General features: G+C 40.4%; 1 protein-coding gene across 2 annotated transcripts in view; it reads right to left on the minus strand.

Annotated features, from left to right (window-relative positions):
* ttll12 (tubulin tyrosine ligase-like family, member 12) overlaps positions 1-15,355 on the minus strand; it is a 35,577-nt gene that overhangs the window by 9,484 nt on the left and 10,738 nt on the right. For both annotated transcript variants that reach the window (XM_046071875.1, XM_046071876.1), the window contains exons 6-13: positions 13,979-14,055; positions 11,910-12,026; positions 10,202-10,396; positions 9,855-9,966; positions 5,309-5,460; positions 2,256-2,337; positions 2,027-2,095; positions 1,581-1,719 (exon numbers count right to left, since the gene is read on the minus strand). In XM_046071875.1, coding sequence (XP_045927831.1) covers positions 1,581-1,719; positions 2,027-2,095; positions 2,256-2,337; positions 5,309-5,460; positions 9,855-9,966; positions 10,202-10,396; positions 11,910-12,026; positions 13,979-14,055 — 943 coding nt within the window. The remainder of the gene's footprint in view (positions 1-1,580; positions 1,720-2,026; positions 2,096-2,255; positions 2,338-5,308; positions 5,461-9,854; positions 9,967-10,201; positions 10,397-11,909; positions 12,027-13,978; positions 14,056-15,355) is intronic.

Genomic DNA, 15,355 nt, shown 5'->3' on the forward strand with positions numbered 1-15,355 from the left:
GCTTCTCTGCATTGGCTTCCAGTAAAATCCAGAATAGAATTTAAAAACATTCTTCTTACCTACAAAGCTCTTAATGGTCAGGCACCATCTTATCTTAAAGAGCTCATAGTACCTTACTACCCCACCAGAGCACTGCGCTCCCAGAATGCAGGGTTACTTGTGGTTCCTAGAGTCTCCAAAAGTAGACTAGGAGCCAGAGCGTTCAGCTATCAAGCTCCTCTCCTGTGGAACCAGGTTCCAGTTTGGGTTCAGGAGGCAGACACCATCTCCACATTTAAGAGTAGGCTTAAGACTTTCCTCTTTGATAAAGCTTATAGTTAGGGCTGGCTCAGGTAGTCCTGAACCATCCCTTAGTTATGCTGCTATAGGCCTAGACTGCCGGGGGATTTCCCATGATGCACTGAGCTTTCTCTCCCTCTGTATGCAACCTCTTCCCATTATTGCATGTTACTAACACGACTTCTCCCCTTTCTGGTAGTCTTGTGCTTTCTCGTCCCCCTCCTCTCTCCTCCTATCACTTCCTGCAGGTGTTTCTGACTCTGAAGCTGTGGAGTGTATTTTTTGGCTAAATGGAAGTATTACCAATATTGATGAGATAGATATATGATTCAAATGAATATATATTATTAAACTGATCAATAAAGGATTATCATAGATGTATTGGCAAGACAGGTACACATGCACTTAAAAAAGAAGGATAAAGATGGATTCTTACAGAGTAAGATCAGGATCACAATTAGCTAGGCACACTCCTATACGATGTTTGCATTCAAGTGATTCCGATGGGTCCGAACAATAGGATGTTTGAGGGACAATGCAACAGGACACATTTATAGCAGTGCAAAGTTCTCACCCCAGGATCAAGTAAGAAACATAACTTCAACTGAAAGTACCTAAGAGACACTGGCATAACAGCAGGCATAAAGTTAAAAGTTAAAGTTGAAAAAAGTCAGACCTGATTCAAATAAATGACGATAATTAGACAAAATGTGGTCAACCTAAACAGACACAAATAGGGTCAACCATCAAGTCGTGGATACTATAGATAGGTTTCGTCTTATCTTCTGCACAGCCTCATATCCCACAGGGACGTTTCAGAAGCAGATCATTTTGCCTGTCTGATTTTGATGACTTGGTCATTTTTCCTTGACGTTTGTGCTTCTACCATGGTTAAGTAGGCTATGTAGTTAAAATGTTTTTTTTGTTTTTTTTTAATTGTGTTTACTGTTTATATATATATATATATATATATATATATATATACACACACACACGATCGAGAGTCTGTATTGGGCTTTCTGCCTGGTGTGATCTGCACTATGCATGGAGAGCTCCTGCAACGGTACTGAAATGCGCTGCATGCATCTGGTGGAATCACAGTTGTCTAGAATGGCCCCGATCAGCTCCGGTGGCTGTGTCGCAGCCGGAATGCAACGCAGCCATGCCTGATGCAATCAAGCAGTAACAGTCATGTGTCACTGGAAATGCAATGTGGGAACGCCCTGCATTTGCTAGCCTCATGGCCACTGAAACAGTTTGGGCTGAGGCTTAAAGCTTAATGGCGAAGAATGAAAGCTCACCATTTTGCCCTGTACTCCACTTCAACATGAGGTCGACGGCATAGATCGCCCGGGATGATGGGTAGGGGCAAATACCATATGGAGCCGGTCGAGATGAGGCTGCCTGAAAGAGTTCCCTGAATGCTTTAAACAGCTCTGCCTGCAATAAACAGGGAAAGGAAGGAAGCAAAAAAAATAGAGGCTGAATTACACAAGGATACAACATAAAATAAGCCCTTAGAGACAACGTAACCTGTGGTTCTCAATCTGGGTGAGGCTTGGGAAAGACTTGATGATCAGTCTTATTTATACCAGAATTGCTCATCCTGACACAGAGGACTTAATCAGGAGAGGTCAGTGCTTTACAGATTCACAAATGTACGTTGTAGGTTAAGTTCAAATTCAATTAATTCAAGAAGTTCCTTGAAAAAGTCCCAAGCTGAAAAGGTCTAAAAGTTTACACTTACTTCTACCTCCTTCCATGGATACAGTGGGTACTGCTTGTCAAACATTGGAATGAACTCATCAAAGTGCACCTACAGACAGAGAGATAGTGATTCAACTTAACAGTTAACAATTGCACCTTCATGAAGCTTGCTTTAGGCAGCGATGACATATACCATAGTGACCAGAACATGTTTTTGTGACCCGGCAATTGATTTCACAAATGGATCACTGAGTGCAATAAAAAAGTACCTGTTTAAGCTCCACCCCTTCTGCGTAGTTCATGACGGTGAAGTGCTTTTGGTAATCATCAAAATGGTCCAAGGAGAAAGGTCTAGATAAAAGAAACAAGGATCAGGTCCAGGCAGTTCACTCTATATTAAGATAAAGAGTTAGTTATTGTCGTGTGTTTTATATACTATTCTAAAAACATTAAGGTCGCTACTCTATAGTCTGAACTGCCCGGGTTTTTCTGTCCTTAACTGCACACTATCCTCCACTCTGTGTGAAACACTGAAGATAGCTTTTTGGGGACAATTACAAAGGAATGTCTGGCGTGCAATAGATGCATTGGATGTATTAGAAGTGTACTTCAAATGAATGAAATCAGAGTGCAGGGGTGTGTTGTATAACCAATGTTTGTTATGCAGTTGCTTTAAGAACCAGGACACATGTAAATATTAAATAATGCAATGTAACCAGAGTATATTAATAACCAAGAATGTATTAAGCTTTAAAATGTAATTGGACAACTAAAGGTTTTAATTGTGTCAATTCAAAGCATTCCAGAGACCTGATATCTCCTCAATTGACAGGCTAAAAGTATTTTTGGGATTTTTACTGGTGTCTAGCAGTAATTACATGTCTAAAAAATCTTAACAATATTGGCAATATAGTGTATGTCAAACAAAAATGGAAAAAAGGTTTAAGAAAGCGTGTGGACTAGTGTTGTCACGATACAGGAATTTCTAACTTCGATATAATACCTTGAAAAATATTGATATTCAAAACAATTTTCAATATCAGGGGGGAAATTCACACGTTGATTAAATGACTGAATTTAATTACAAAATGATCAAATCAACTAATCTTAGAAATAAATTGAAGCGCAATGGATAAGGCTATGCCTTTGGTGTGAGAGACTCGGGTTCAAGCCCCCACTGTGACCCATCCACCATTGTGTCCCTGAGCAAGACACTTAACCCCTCGTTGCTCCAGAGGCGTGCAACCTCTAACATGTATAGCAATTGTAAGTCACATTGGATAAAAGCGTCAGCTAAATGAATAAATATAATGTAAATGAATTCTGCAGGCCGGAGATAGGTTTATTGACGGCCTCAAACTCCACTAGAAGCCTCTCGGAAGCATTTCAGTAGCGCAGCGTGTAACCTGCCCCACGTTAATGACTTGTTTTTAATATGTCCTTTTTGTGCTTCTACTACATTCTTCAAAGCTCTCTGTGGATCGCTTTCGTTTATCGCCTTGATGGGTGCATTTAGCAACTACAGAATTATTATTTCAGAATAAGAGACAGACTTTGCTGACATGTTTAGATTTTGTTGATTTGGTGATTATTGCTTGCTTTTTGTGCTTCTACTACGATTAAGTAGGCTACATAGTTAAAATGTTTATTTTTTGTCTGATTTAACTGCATTTTTGTTGATATACGATGGGAAGTGTGTAAGTTATTTTATTTTGAAAATTGACCAAATTCTTTGCAGTTTCTGAGTCTAACTTCCTGCCCGGTTCATCTACTCTGTGCTGCTTGACGCTGGGACGCTTCTTGGACGCATTGTGGCGCTTCTGGTGTGATCACAAACATTTAGTAGATTGACAACGATCAGCTCTGGCAACAGCGACGCAGGCTGACTCAGTGGACTTTCGGAGTGAGTCCGTGGTTATGTAAACTTGGTTGAAATGACTTGGTAGCAGTGGGGCCCTGTGATTAAGCTCCGCCCCCACTGCGCTGCAAGTCTAGCTCCGCCCCCGTGTGTGTGTGTCAACTAGCTGTCAAGAGAAGAGAAGCGCATTTTCAATATAGGTATTGTGGAAAATGAATATTAAAACCATTTAAAATATGTATCACAACACTAGTATGGACAAGAACACAAGGTAATAACAAAAAAAGTAGTTTAAGAATATTGTCAAATCAGGGGGTGGCAACAGAGCACCGATAAAGACAGAAAATCCCAACAAATTTCAGTTCAGGTCTATTGAGGCTTACTCTGGTCTTGTCTTATAATGAGAATAAACTTTATTGCATCTGTCTCTGACGTCAGGGAATCCTTTTGGACTCCAAGTGTAAGTGTAAGTGGTGTGAACTAAGTTGGGCTCCCAGCTGGCCAAGGCCCGAGCTTTTGTCCCTCAACATATCATTGTCACTGACCGCAACTTCACCCTGTGATTAACCCAACCCTAACAAATTATTCATTTATCTGAATGAATGGGGGCACACTGATAATCTTTTGTTCAAAACATAATGCAATAGCTATATTGCATAACTGAGTTATTATCAGTACTTCGTCTGGTGATTGAAAAAGTCAAGGTGGCTCTAAAGCAAACCATTAGCAATACAATTAAAGCTTAGTTCGTAATTTTAATCCGATTTGCCGCTCGGCGAGCTCAGCGTCCATCAAGCTGTGATCAGGGGTAAACCAGCGGTCGATCGCCGGTCACCAGTCGTTATGTGTGAACTACTGAACAACTCATCAAAAAGGGTTCCCAACGCCAGCCAGATTTCTAGCATGCTAAATATCTGGAGGAGTTGGCCGACTCGACATCCACTTTCTTTGTCTTTATAATTGCCATCTTTATAAGAAACAACAGCTGTTTCATGTGTAGGTTCGCGTCATTTCCCGTTTCACGTGTGTTTTCTTGACAAAATGTGGTTTGGAGACCAGCGTCGGGTGACAGAGTTGTTGTCGGCTCCTGTAGTGTGACCCTCTGTCACTGACCTAGTGTGAACACCACAACTATTCAAGACTCCCATCACCAGACAGTCAGAGGTGTTGCAAAATGGCGGTTCGATCCCTGGCTCCACCAGTCTACATGCCGAAGTCCTTTGGCAAGACACTGAACCCCAAATTTCTCCCGATGGCTGTTCCATCGGTGTGTAAATGTGGGTGAATGTTTATTTCCAATCTTACAATGATGATTCATTCTGAGTTGGCAACTTAGCCTCTGCCAACAGTGTATGAATGTGTGTGAATGGGTGAATATGACGTAGCGTAAAAGCACTTTGAGAGGTTGAAGACAAGAAAAGCGCTATACAAGTACAGTCCATTTACCATGTATGTATGTTGTACCTATTAGCAAAGCGCAACCAGAAGACGTTGTAGGCATAGAGACGCAGAGGCTGCACAGAGCGCAACATCAGCATGTAGCGAATGTCAAACTTCACCATTCCAACCTCCTCTCTGCTGAACAGCACTGGATCTTCGAGGTACTTACACACCACCTGGATGACAAAGGCACACACACGCAAAAAATTGCAGAGTTAGTGGTAACAAAATAATCTGTGTCTGAGCCAGTACTAAAATGAAAGAGGAATAAATCATTTTACTATACACATTACATGTACACAATGCAACTGTTGCCATTACTGCAAGCAATGCACATGAGTGGCATTAACATACATTGAATAGGTTGAAAAACACCAAATAGTGTATTTTGCATATCCAGTAAGTTGTTACAGCTACTATATCTCTGTTACAAACTGCATAACTCTGAGCTTCAGCCATTACATTTGTAAACTTAATGGCAATTAGGAAACAACTCATAGACCTCTTACAACCTTGAAAACCAGCATTTTTGTATGAAAGGATACTACTGGTATCCTGACCATTTTATACCCCTCTTCTATACCCCCTTCCCCAGCCTTGGCACCAAGCAATTCCTTGGCTTTGCTGAAAACAACCACGATAAAGCCCGGTCTCCTCTCTGGAGGAGTTTCACAGTTTGCTTGTGAAAGTCTCTTTTGGCCTCCCAAAATTAAACTGAAACTACACAAGCGGAAGTTTTTCTGGTCTGCCAAAACCCATCTGCTGAGGTCAGAAGTCCTTTAAGCTAACCAAGTCTGAACTAGGGTTGGGTATGTTTCAAGTTTATCAATTCCAATTCTGATAACAATTCTAGTTATCAAATCCTGGTTCTGATTCCAACCCCTTCACCACAAATCTTGCCACTGTTCTGTGACCTTCATCCACTTCCTCCTTGCTTATCTTCTGCTCTCTTGGCTGAAGTGAAATAAGTTTCTTTAGTAGTAATGCGTGTGAAAGTGTGAAAAAAGGACACTGGTTGTGACAATCAGGGGCCTTTAGAACGACCTGACTGTTCACTGACAGTCCACCAACTGAGCTAACCGTACCCATGATGTTTTGTTTTAAAAATTATTTTTCAATTTTCTTTTTATATGTTCTATATCTTTTATCTCTTGTGTATGAAATTGTCTGAACATGTTTGTGAAGCACAGGACAGAATGCATTCCATTCGCATTCAGACAGATGGCCAAGGAGGAGGAGGAGAGTCTCTCTCTCTCTCTCTCTCGTACCCCACCTTTCGCCTGATGCCAGCTGGGATTGGCTCCAGCCCCCCGCGACCCTGTACGCAGGATAAGCGGTTGATGATGGATGGATTTCTGTGATAATCTGCTAAAAAGACCTGAAAGACTACCGACCAGTAGCCTTGACATCAGTGCTGTGTAAATGTATGGAGAGGGTTGTATGCAACCATCTGTCGAACATGCTGTCAGACAAACTAGATCCACTTCAGTTTGCCTATAAGGTAAAACGTGTAGAGGATGCAACTCTCACACTTTTAGACACTGTCAACAACTGTAAACAACTGGACTCTGCACACCCACACACCAGAATTTTATTCATGGATTTTTCTTCTGCTTTTAATACTGTAAACACAAAAAACCTGCTGCACTGCCTCTCTGACCTCCAGGTACACCCGACACGGATTTTATGGATAAAGAGTTTTTTACAAGACCGACCACAACAGGTGTTTTTAAATGGTTTTAACTCCAGCAAGCTGGTTTTAAACACTGGACTCCCCCAGGGCTGTGTCTTATCTCCCATTCTCTTCTCTGCTTATACTAACAGTATTTCCTGCAGCAGTGAAGGAATAACACTTTTTAAGTACGCAGATGACATGGCCCTGGTGGCACACCTGACTGGCACTGATGCCTTCATGGCAGCAAGGATATTTTAACTCTGGTTTACTCATCACTCATTGAATCCATTCTCACCTTCAACATCTCATCCTGGTACAACCTCCTCACAGTCAAACATAAAACCAAACTCTCCCGCATAATAAACCACTGCAGCAAGATAATCGGCTCACCACAAACCCCCTTATTTGAGCTGCACAACAGTTCTGTGATCAGGAAGGCCACCCTGATCACAGGGGACCCCTCTCACCCTCTCCATCACTCTTTCCAGTTACTGCCATCAGGCAGACGATATCAAGTTCCACTTGCCAGGAAAAACATTTACAAGAAATCTTTCATACCGTCTGCAATAACCACTGAATAACAAAAAACAGACATTGTACAGCTGCTGTTGTTATATAGGTTTTAATGAAGTATGTGTTTAAATGTATGTTGTCAAAGGAGAATTTCTGTCACTGTTTTTTTGGGACAGACAATAAAGCTATCCATCTATCTATAATGATAATCCATTCCCTAGTGATATTACAATAATAATTTTAATCAGCAGAAATTTACTCTTATGTGAAAGACTTTTGTGAAGAGAAGAAGACAATCCTATTTGACTGAATGACAAAATAAAGTTGTTTCTTAATATGGCCAGAAGAAACTGATAGGGGTAGAACAAGAATTGTCACGAAATAAATAGTTTGATGCCCTTTCTGATCTTTTGTGCCGTTTTTCATTTTGATGTATAAGAAAAAAGATTTTTATTTGTCTTGGACCTTATTTGTGTCCTACTATTTTTGGCCTTTATGAATTGGTAATTAGTAAACACATTATTTGTTAGATTTGCAAGATATGTTCTTTTATTTTACTAGTTTTTTGCTTATATGACTTATTACAAATGTTGCAGCTACTAGGCTAAAGGGGGAGTTGCCTTAAACAAATCTGACAAGGTGAGAAAGCATGGGCCAATCAATCTGGTTGTCAAGCCCTGCCAACCAATGAACATTTTGAAATGGGTGAAACTTCCCCTGCCTACTTGCTTTATTTAAGCTGCGGACCCTAGAGCTAAGGGGTTCTTCTTTTTTTTAAATTTCATTTTACAGCTCTCTGTGGGCCAGATTGGTGTACCCTGTATTAAGGGGGATTATCCTATTGCCTGATTCTTGTAAACAGTAAAAGCTTAGTATAGCATTTAGATAAGGTTTTGAGACTTCTGAAAATTTGTAACGCTTTTTGTATTTTTTAAACTTAAAAAGTGTCTCTTTAGGTGGAAGCCCCAAAAGAACTACAAAGAGTTTTCCTCTTTTGTCTTCATTTCCTTCCCTCCTCCCAGACTGGTAGGTGCCAATTTGACATCCACACTGCCTACACCTATACACCTCACTACAGACAACTACAAATCTGGCATTAAGTAATTAATTCCACGTTTTGTTGATGTTGATACCCTACTCCCTAAAGCTGCTAGGGGGAGGATTGGGGGTTGACTAAGTAACATTTTGAACCTGGAGTTAGACATTTGATAATTGAGGTAGGCTAGAGCCTCGTGTTGAAACTAGCTTGTTATCAGGGGTCACTCTCTTTCCTGAGTGGAATCATAATGCGCTAGGGTCTTGGGGAGGGTGACCCGAGAAATAAAGTCGCACGACACTGAGTCACAATACCCTATCAGCGTTGAGATTGTCCGGACGTCCCGACGGCTTCAGAGCGTTGTTTGGAGAGTACCAGGCAGAGCAGGGGAGTGAAACGCCGCTGGCTAACGAAGGGCTGCTGAGCTACGGGGTCCTGTCAAGGACAGAGCTGGGAGCAGCGCTGCAGCTTTTGGACAAATAAACAACCCTGGTAGTCTGTCTGGATTATGCTCTGCCAACTACACCGTTTAACCCCTGGAGGAGCTCAGAGTTAACTGCTTTAATAAAATTAACTTTTTACTTTAGTTTTTGGAATTACAACGTTGATTTATCTTCACCCACACTTCTCAGCATTTCCGGTTCCACTGTTGTTGTTGGCACCCAGAGCTTTGTTGGACTACTACTTTATATAAACAACAAGTTAGCAAAGCATGGCCCTGACCAATTCAAACTCCATTCAGAAAACAACAATTTAATAAGCTGCTGTTTTGCTGACTAATGCTCACTGCAGTTCAACCAGGAACTAAAATATGCAGAAATTTAGGAACCAAGAAGCAGAATACAAACGTACGTGTCTTATTGAACTCATGGTTCTGGGAAATTTGGAACAGATTCCATCTTGGGACCGGTTCTTGATACCCACTCAATTGAGGGTCGTTAGGGCTGAAGATTACAGGTTTGAAAATGAAAAATGAGATAGGAAGAAGTGAGCTGCTACTAGTATAACATACCTCAATCTTCATCTGAACCGTTGCATTGTGGGAGATCACTGTGTGATGCAGGGTTTAATGTAGGAGCTAAAAGTATTCTTAATGACTGAGTTTATGAGTAAAACAGGATATAAAAGCTTCTGAAATACTTCATCTCTTAAGCACAGGTACATACACACATGAAGACAGTATATATAGGCTACAGGTTTTCATACATTTATCATAAGACTCTACTCTGTGCTTTTGCAGATGTACTTTTGCTCAGGATGTGGTCTTCAAAGTTCTTATGCATAGGTACCATCCATCAGGTTAATATGAAAATGATCTTAGGTGTCTGTCTGTTATGTGTTGGTACCTTTGGCATACTCTCTCTTTGTCTGATTATGTAGTCCAGGTTGTTGGTGATGTGTGTGTCTAGTCCACGAGCCAAGTTCCAGGGCTTACAGATCCAGTGGTTATCCTCTCCCCTGAAACACACATCAATGCATCAAACCCCAGGGACTGTCCCAAGTCTGAGGAATATCATCAGCTACAAGATAACAATGTAACTTTACCTTTACGTGATACCTCATAAATACTGGAGTTTGTAATAAAACAAAAAAAGGGTGCTGATCTGACCATCAACTTGAACAAAAGCCATGTTTGGTTATATCAAAAGAACTATTCAGGATCATATTCTCTGATTACTAAAAAAAAAACAACCTTTGTTGTCTCTGTTGATAATGCTTGATGAACTGTGGCAGCTCTGTCTGGAGGTTGAAGGTCTCTGGTAGCCAGTCAGGAGTTGGGCCGCCTTTCACTCTACGGGCCACAGCAGCCAGGCAGTCCTTCACAGTGAGGATGCTCTCACAGGGAAACTGGTTAAGCATCACATGAGGTCGCTCCTCACTCAGCTTCCTGTCAGAGAAGTTGTTTATTATATGAAAGGTCATTGGGAGTTTCAGAAAAAAAGTTATGGTCTTGACAATGGTGTGGACTTAAATCGTGTACTTTAACCAATGACCAAATGACTAAAGCAAGGGTTCCCCTGCCTTAGTCTTGGGTATAATAAGAGGTCTACAATTTAAAAGTGTATAAATGATTTGCATCTACACTAGCATTTCCATGTTGTTTTTAGAGAGACCTCTGGACAAAGTGAAACACAGCAACAACATTAAAATGGCTGAATCTCTTCTTTAACCTTTCTTCAGTTGGCAAACTAAATAAATGCATATCATGTAAAAGGAGTGAACAGACACAGCCCAGCTGATCAAATCATTATTTTATGGTTGCAACGTCCTTCAACAACAACATAATTAGAGGTTGACAACAGCAGTGTCATTGCCTGTATCTGCAATTAAAATGTAACACTGTATTTTTACACCTCAATTAACAATTTGTTCTCATTTACATATCTGTTGTTAGACAACCGAGCGAATATGAAAGAGTGACTTCATTGCAGCTCATAAACACTACATAATAATCACCACTTATTCCCAAGTTGCTGCACTGTGGCAATAAAATCATTATTTTATAACTGACATTGACAAAATCATCATAAATACAGGCTAATGGCAAGAGCTCTGCTGTATATGCCATACTGGCATTTAATGCATGCATTTACAAATTCTACTAGCTTAATGTGGACGTACACTTAGATTCAGCCCCGTTTAAAATACAGGTCTACTGGAAGGTCAGGGGGCACTTGTGTTAATGAGCATTCAGACAAAAAATGTCACTACACCCTTTAAAAATGGGCTGCATTGGTGTGGGTGTATGACTATGGGAGCCCGAAGGGCTGTGGTCCAGACTGGAACCCAGGCTCAGCTTTACACTTGGGGCACGCCCTCTACCAACTGAGCCAACCCCAACTGAGGAGTTGGCCCTCCTGTGTTGAGCCATACGTACCAGGCAGTTTAAACAAGTTCGAACCGAGAAGCAACTTTCGTAGCTGCACCAAGTTCTTCTACCTGTTAACCACAAATGCTTCTGTGCCTAACTGACTATAAAGACAGTACGAAACACCCTCTTCATCAGTTAGCTGCTGAATGCGCTGTACTGATCCTTTTGCATAAGCTCAAATAAAACCTATATAGGCAAGTTTTGGTTGATTATTTATTTCAGATTTTCCACCACAAGGAAGAACCACAGACTGTATGTAACCCGTTGGACGGTGGAGGTTGGAACCTGTGGCCGTGTTGTTACCAGTTTATGGTCGTTACCAGCTTACAGTTCAGGTAAGACACCAGAAAATATTAAAGTAACTCACATATCTGTTATTGACATTGTACTGCACATGATTATTGGGCTTCAAATTTACCAACAACTCATGAGTTAAATTGACACAATATATGTTGAGTGCTAAAAGAGCTCCACTGAGCCATCAGGAGTGTGTGATTGCATATTGTGTGGGTGTTGCTTTGTCGCTGACCTGTAGTCTTTGATGTGATTATAGCTCCAAATGATATCGGCCTCGCCCTCGTCCTCTGTCATATGGAACCGTGGATGGGTCAGGTTGTTCCTTACTTGTGACATTTCGGAGTAAACCCTGAAAGCAAAGCACAGAACAATCAAAAGAAGTGGAACACTGAAACAAGACAGTGAAGTACACAACAACCTCGGTTTTACATTCAAATAACAGATTTTAATGGTTCACAGACTTTGTGATACATTTTTTATTTCATTTTTCATGTGCAGGCTCTATGCATTTCCACTGTGGGAAATTAACTGGCAAAACGTCAGCAAACCACTGCTATAGTGGCCAAAGGCAGGCTCTCTGTACATGTTACCCTTCAGGGATGTGATTTGTGCTTAAACATAATTACAGATAAATGGCTGTGGAATGTTGAGCATCATTAGTGTAATACTTGTTTAGAACAAAATATTTGGGTAAACTAAGTTAGGAATCATATACCAATCATATACCAATATGTTTATAACTATATCCATACAGCCAAAGTTAAGACAATGTTGACTATTAATTTCCTATTAAGCTGCAATTATATTAGTTTGAGGTTCAATATATTTTACATAATTGCATGTTATATGTAGTCAGTATTTTTAGGTGTAAAATGTAAACTACAAAATATAATTGTAAGAATGTATGCAAAAGCTTCTGTGGTCACCCGTAGGAAAAATGATGAGGCCTGCATTGGGAATTTCCCCTCCCTTTCCCCTACTCAGCGGTGCAAGACCCTAGGGACTTCTGGAGAGTTGGGAGTAGCTGGGCATTCCCCTACCTGATCAGTGAGGGAGACAAAAGACAAATAGTGCTGCCAAGGGAGTAGGGTGAAGAAGAAAAGTGGATGTAAATCTAGGAAATGATGGAAAGGAAGTGTGTGATCAGAGAAGTACAGAAATGATGCCACCTCGGGCATAGAGGTTGAAAAAAGAAGAAACAAGGTGATCGGAGCATTAAAATGTTAGAAGAAATACAGGTGCTGGTCATATAATTAGAATATCATCAAAGTTGATTTAAAGAGAAATATATAATATAAAATATATATATTAAGAAAATATCACAATGAACTACCCATACCTGGGCCTTCAACTATTGGCTGACTGGTTAAAAAACTGGTTAAAAAAAAAAAGAGAGAGAGAGATCATTGCTTATTCAACATTTCCCTCTCTCTCACACACACGCCAACGCATACACACACGTCCTTATCCAAAACTTATGTGCACGATTTTACTGCTTCCATGGGAGCTCAGGCCCTCCTTATGGGAGCTGAGCTCCCACGTAAACTGAACCCGGATTTTATGTAAATGTTCAGTATATTTACACAAAAACATTACATGCACGTTTGCAAGCACAAAGCACCATGTCTTTCAGTACATGACCATCACCCCACCTTACTTAAAAATCATTACCAACCAGGTACTTCAAAAGGTACCGACAGACAAGAAACACAAAGCACACAAGAACCTAAAGTTCACCATAGTGTATTACACAGTTAGCTCACAATACAAAACCCACAGTTAGACAACCAATGAATGAGTCCTTCTCTCAGTTCAAATCTCCACAAGAGTCCAAATTCTCACAATTTTCAAGTGGCCTTTTATTGTGGCCAGCCTAAGGCACACCTGTGCAACACCCATGCTGTCTGATCAGCATCTTGATATGCCACACCTGTGAGGTGGATGGATTCTCTCGGCAAAAGAGAAGTGCTCACTAACACATTTGTGTACATAGAGAAAGTCTTAGATCTTTGAGTTCAGCTCATGATGAATGGGGGCAAAAACAAAAGGGTTGCGTTTCTAATCTTGTTCAGTGTATATTTAACACCAGCCAGTAATGCTGTTAGATTAGATCTGCTGCGTTTACAAAAGATGATGGTGACTGAGGACATTTAGGGCTCCAAACCAATTTATCCACCACCTTCCAAAAACTCACAAAAGGTTAATTGTACATTGTTCACAGCAGTTCACTGACAAGGCAGATGCATCTTTTTTGAGTGGAATTACCAAACACAACCCATCATCTGCTGGGGTGAGACTTACTTGAGGATTTCGTCCTCAGGCACAGTGTAGGGTTGGACTTCTACTGGAAGCTGCTCCTTGTTCTCCCGTAAAATGGTCTGAAGAAAGAGACACGAAAGACTGTGTCATTCTGAAAGAACTTCTCTTTGCATACTCGTACTTTTCCCACCAAAATATGAAATGATCCATTCCTTAGTAGAAAATAGGAGATGTGACATAGGTTTGTGTTTGTTTGACGAATAAATACATTTCTAGAAGGTATTAAACTCAATATGGTACGACTGATTTGTTTAAAGGGATGTGTATGATTTCTGCGCTTGACTGACTAAAGAGATAAAGGGTAAAGTGAGCGGTTGAAAAGATTTATACTGTCCTGCTAAATTTCAGACAAGACACATCACATTATCATCACTATTACTTTTTATGAATTACAGTGCAAGGACAGAAATGAAAGGAAGGACATAAAGATTGGCACCAGGAGTGGAAATTAATGTGAAACTGTCAAAAAAACAACAACAGATGTTTGGAATAAACCACAGAGTATCCGGTCAAACTGAACTGGCATGAACAAGGTTTATCCGGTCAAATAAGAAAATAAAGGAAAACACTGAGCACTGTGGATGTGGGAGTGTTGTTGAATAATGCCTAATTCCTAGACTGATTGTTAAGTTCTTTTTCTATATTTATACACCTTATTAATGGTTTGCAATATGTTATAACTACTGAGTGTTTCACTACTGAGTATTCTTTTAGTGTGAAGTTTGACTACTGAGTGTTTACTACTGAGTGTTTCCTACTGAGTGTATAACTACTGAGTGTTTAAGGAGTGGGTTTAAACTCATATTTTATTCTTATACTCTGTGTGTTTATCATATATTATTCCTATACTCTGTGTATTCATGAACGTGTGCTCTTTAATATGCCTACATGAGCAGAGAAGCTGCTCAGGCCGCGCAGGCAAAACCTAGCCAACCGTAACCCACTCAATAGAAGCAAGGCACCTGCAGTAAGTCACGTACGCCAGGGCTGAGATCATCGCGAACTGAAGCCAAGAATGAGATCATGACATGTTGTGATTTATGGCGCCTGGTACGGCTAGGTACTGCATGAAACCAAGCTTTGCGCTGCCGAAAGTAAACTTGTATGAGACAAAGCACTCTCATGGTTGGCATTGCTAAATCATGTAATTGTTCATTGAATCACGTTATACATGTATTAAACAGGTTATACCATATTAATTCTTTTAAAAAATACGATTGTAAGTGTTTAAGTTTTAATGGTGTCAAACTATGCCTGTATAACTTTTAAAAAATACGGTGGGACTGAAGTTGAAACATATTGGTGGATTTTCTAATCCAGTAATGTAAAAAATATAAAGAGAGATAAATGGTAACAATA

Source organism: Micropterus dolomieu, linkage group LG16 (assembly GCF_021292245.1).
Source record: "Micropterus dolomieu isolate WLL.071019.BEF.003 ecotype Adirondacks linkage group LG16, ASM2129224v1, whole genome shotgun sequence".
Taxonomy (NCBI): Eukaryota; Metazoa; Chordata; class Actinopteri; order Centrarchiformes; family Centrarchidae; genus Micropterus; species Micropterus dolomieu.